The following is a 2453-nucleotide window of genomic DNA, read 5'->3' on the forward strand; positions in this document are numbered from 1 at the left end:
CTCTACCACATAGTAAGATTCTCACTCAGAAAAACCGAAAGGTCAGTACCACTCCCCTCAAAATAAAAGACGTGTCATTTTCAATAACCCAAATGGAACAGGCATCAAGACAGGATGCATGGTAGTCATTCTCTCCACTACTCCTTCACTACTGAGAGAACTGTGTGTAGAAAAAAGAAAAAGAAAAAGAAAAAAGAATGGGACTTATTGCACATGCGATGCAAGTTAAGTAGTGACTTGCTCATGAACACCAGTTCCTGGCATGAGCCTTGCTCCTTTACTGGCCCGTATCTGATGCATGGGCAGCCTCTTGCTCCTGTCCCAGAGCGTCTGCATACAGACGTGGGTAGGTACTGGGTTCTCTCCTATTAACCTCTGCCAAATGCTCCAGGACTTTCATCTTGGTGGTTTCAGCGTGGGCCCTTGGACCCCACAGGAACTCATAGCGAGCAGGATCACTGTTGGCCACCTGTCGGTACTCTAGATATCCTAACTCTACCAATTTTTCAGTGATGAATTTCCAGGGCTCCTTAAGAACAAAGTGATCATTCTGAGCTAACATGTCCCTTTTTCTTAGGTATTCCTTGATGTCGTCCTCACTGGCACAGTTACCTTTCACGAAGATGATAGTCAGGATGACTATCAAGAGGTCGATTTTGGAAAGGCACTGGTAATTAGCACTGTATATCCCATTGTAAGTGAGGCCCAAGATAGGCAAAAGGGCATAAGTGTGGCTCGTGGGGTCCACTTCCCTCATTTCAATGCCGAAGTTCATACACATGGTTTCATAGAGTTTCTTGAATACTGGCGTTTGTTCGTTATCATAATCAGGGCCCAAAGTGCGCAGCATATCTGCTTTCGTGATTGTCTCCTGCTTTTGATACTTCCATATCAGGTTTGTCAACACTCTAGCTATGCTGTCATCTATGAATGCATAGGACAAGAACTGAACAGCTACCTCGTCTTGGGCATTGCATATGTCCTCCTCTTCGTTCCAGCTGGAACTCTCACTAGATTGGCTCACCTGCCTGGAGGCCATGGCAGTGGTGGAGAGAATATTCCCTGAGGATACCTGGGAAAACTTGGTGCCCTACTCCAAGTCCTTGCTGGAGCAGAGAGTAGAGCCCTGAAGAAAGAGCAGCCTGAGGAACAGTGCTGCTACTTCCTCTCTCCCAGACTTCAATATCTGCACACCTGCCAAGCTCTGTGCCCCTCTTTGTAAGATGATGTCCCACTAAATTGCTGTGCTGTTTCCTCTGACAATGAAGAAGCTTCAAGGTTCCTTCGTGATAGTAATTCAGATACCTGTAGGAGAGATGAAGACTGTGAATGTCCTTGCTTGGCAAAATTGCTTGTTATCTCCCCCAAAGGCCCTTCTCTTTGGGTGGTGTTCACAGGGTTCTGTCGTCCTAGAGGCACTGTATCCAAGAATCTGCGATAGAAAGCCAGCCTCTCCTCAAGGTACAGCTGAATTGCTGCACTCTGACATGCTGGATCCAGATGGAAACGGTTCGTTTAAAGTTAGCATTTTTTCTTATCTTTTTATCAAACTTTTCTCATTTTTCCTATCCTTTTTATAAACTTTCCTTCTTTTTACTCTCCATACAATATATGTTTTCTATTTTTTGTGTCACCTTCAATTTCTCTTCAGTTTTTTGTGTTCTTTTACCTCATTCTACGAACATGCTTCTAGTCCTTAATGAGCTCTTTTGTGCAACTTCTTTGTCTTTCTTACATCATATACTTTGAGCTTTCCTATCTTTCTTATGCATCCTCCCTTTCACAGATACAGTATGATTATTAGTATAATGAGTAAGATGTACTATTCTCTGTACAGCTAGTTAAGGTTATAGTATCACTGTTATTTTTCCTCCCATCAGCAGGGCTATAGCTGTTGCATTTAGTATGTATTAGCTGTACTAATTTGGGTTGTCTGTGTACTCTCAATTGTCTTAATTTTCACACTTAAACTGTAGATTTCCACTCTTTGGTTAATTATGGTATGTGATTGCTACAATTTCCATTTTATTATCAAACTTGTGTTGGATGATACTGCAGTAACTGATTTCCTGGATGATGCCAGGGTAACAGAGTAGTTGACAATAATGGAATTTCTCTGTATGGGAATACCCAGATTTCCCTTGTGAAATTAGCAATACTAGGATACATTCCCAGCGAACCTGTTGGTGAGCCCAGTATATATTATCTTTCCCTCCTAAATTAATAGGAATAGTCAGATCTCCAGGCACAGGGAAAGGATTGCCATTTCCTATGTCCCAAGTCCATCCCTGAAAAGCAGACGAAGTCAACACGCTTTTGTTATAGGAACAAAGTCTTTCAATCATAACTATTGTAAACTTCAGCAAACAAAAATTAGAAGCATGAGAAGACAATGTCTCCTGAATGTCTCCCCAATTTTCCAAGTATCCCAAATCCAATCCCAAGGTTTTGTG

General features: G+C 42.2%; 1 protein-coding gene across 1 annotated transcript; it reads right to left on the bottom strand.

Moving 5' to 3' along the window:
* Positions 1–277: 277 nt before the first annotated feature.
* On the bottom strand, positions 278–1039 carry LOC101590446 (melanoma-associated antigen B10-like). The gene has a single exon (XM_004646026.1). The coding sequence runs from the start codon at positions 1037–1039 to the stop codon at positions 278–280; it is 762 nt and encodes a 253-aa protein (XP_004646083.1).
* Between the last annotated feature and the right edge of the window lie 1414 nt (positions 1040–2453).

The sequence above is a fragment of the Octodon degus genome, unplaced genomic scaffold, assembly GCF_000260255.1.
Source record: "Octodon degus isolate 3935 unplaced genomic scaffold, OctDeg1.0 scaffold00249, whole genome shotgun sequence".
Taxonomy (NCBI): domain Eukaryota; kingdom Metazoa; phylum Chordata; class Mammalia; order Rodentia; family Octodontidae; genus Octodon; species Octodon degus.

What these genes read in the sequence shown, in the direction of transcription:
- LOC101590446 (XM_004646026.1), bottom strand. Translation starts at nt 1,039, where the DNA reads ATGGCCTCCAGGCAGGTGAGCCAATCTAGTGAGAGTTCCAGCTGGAAC.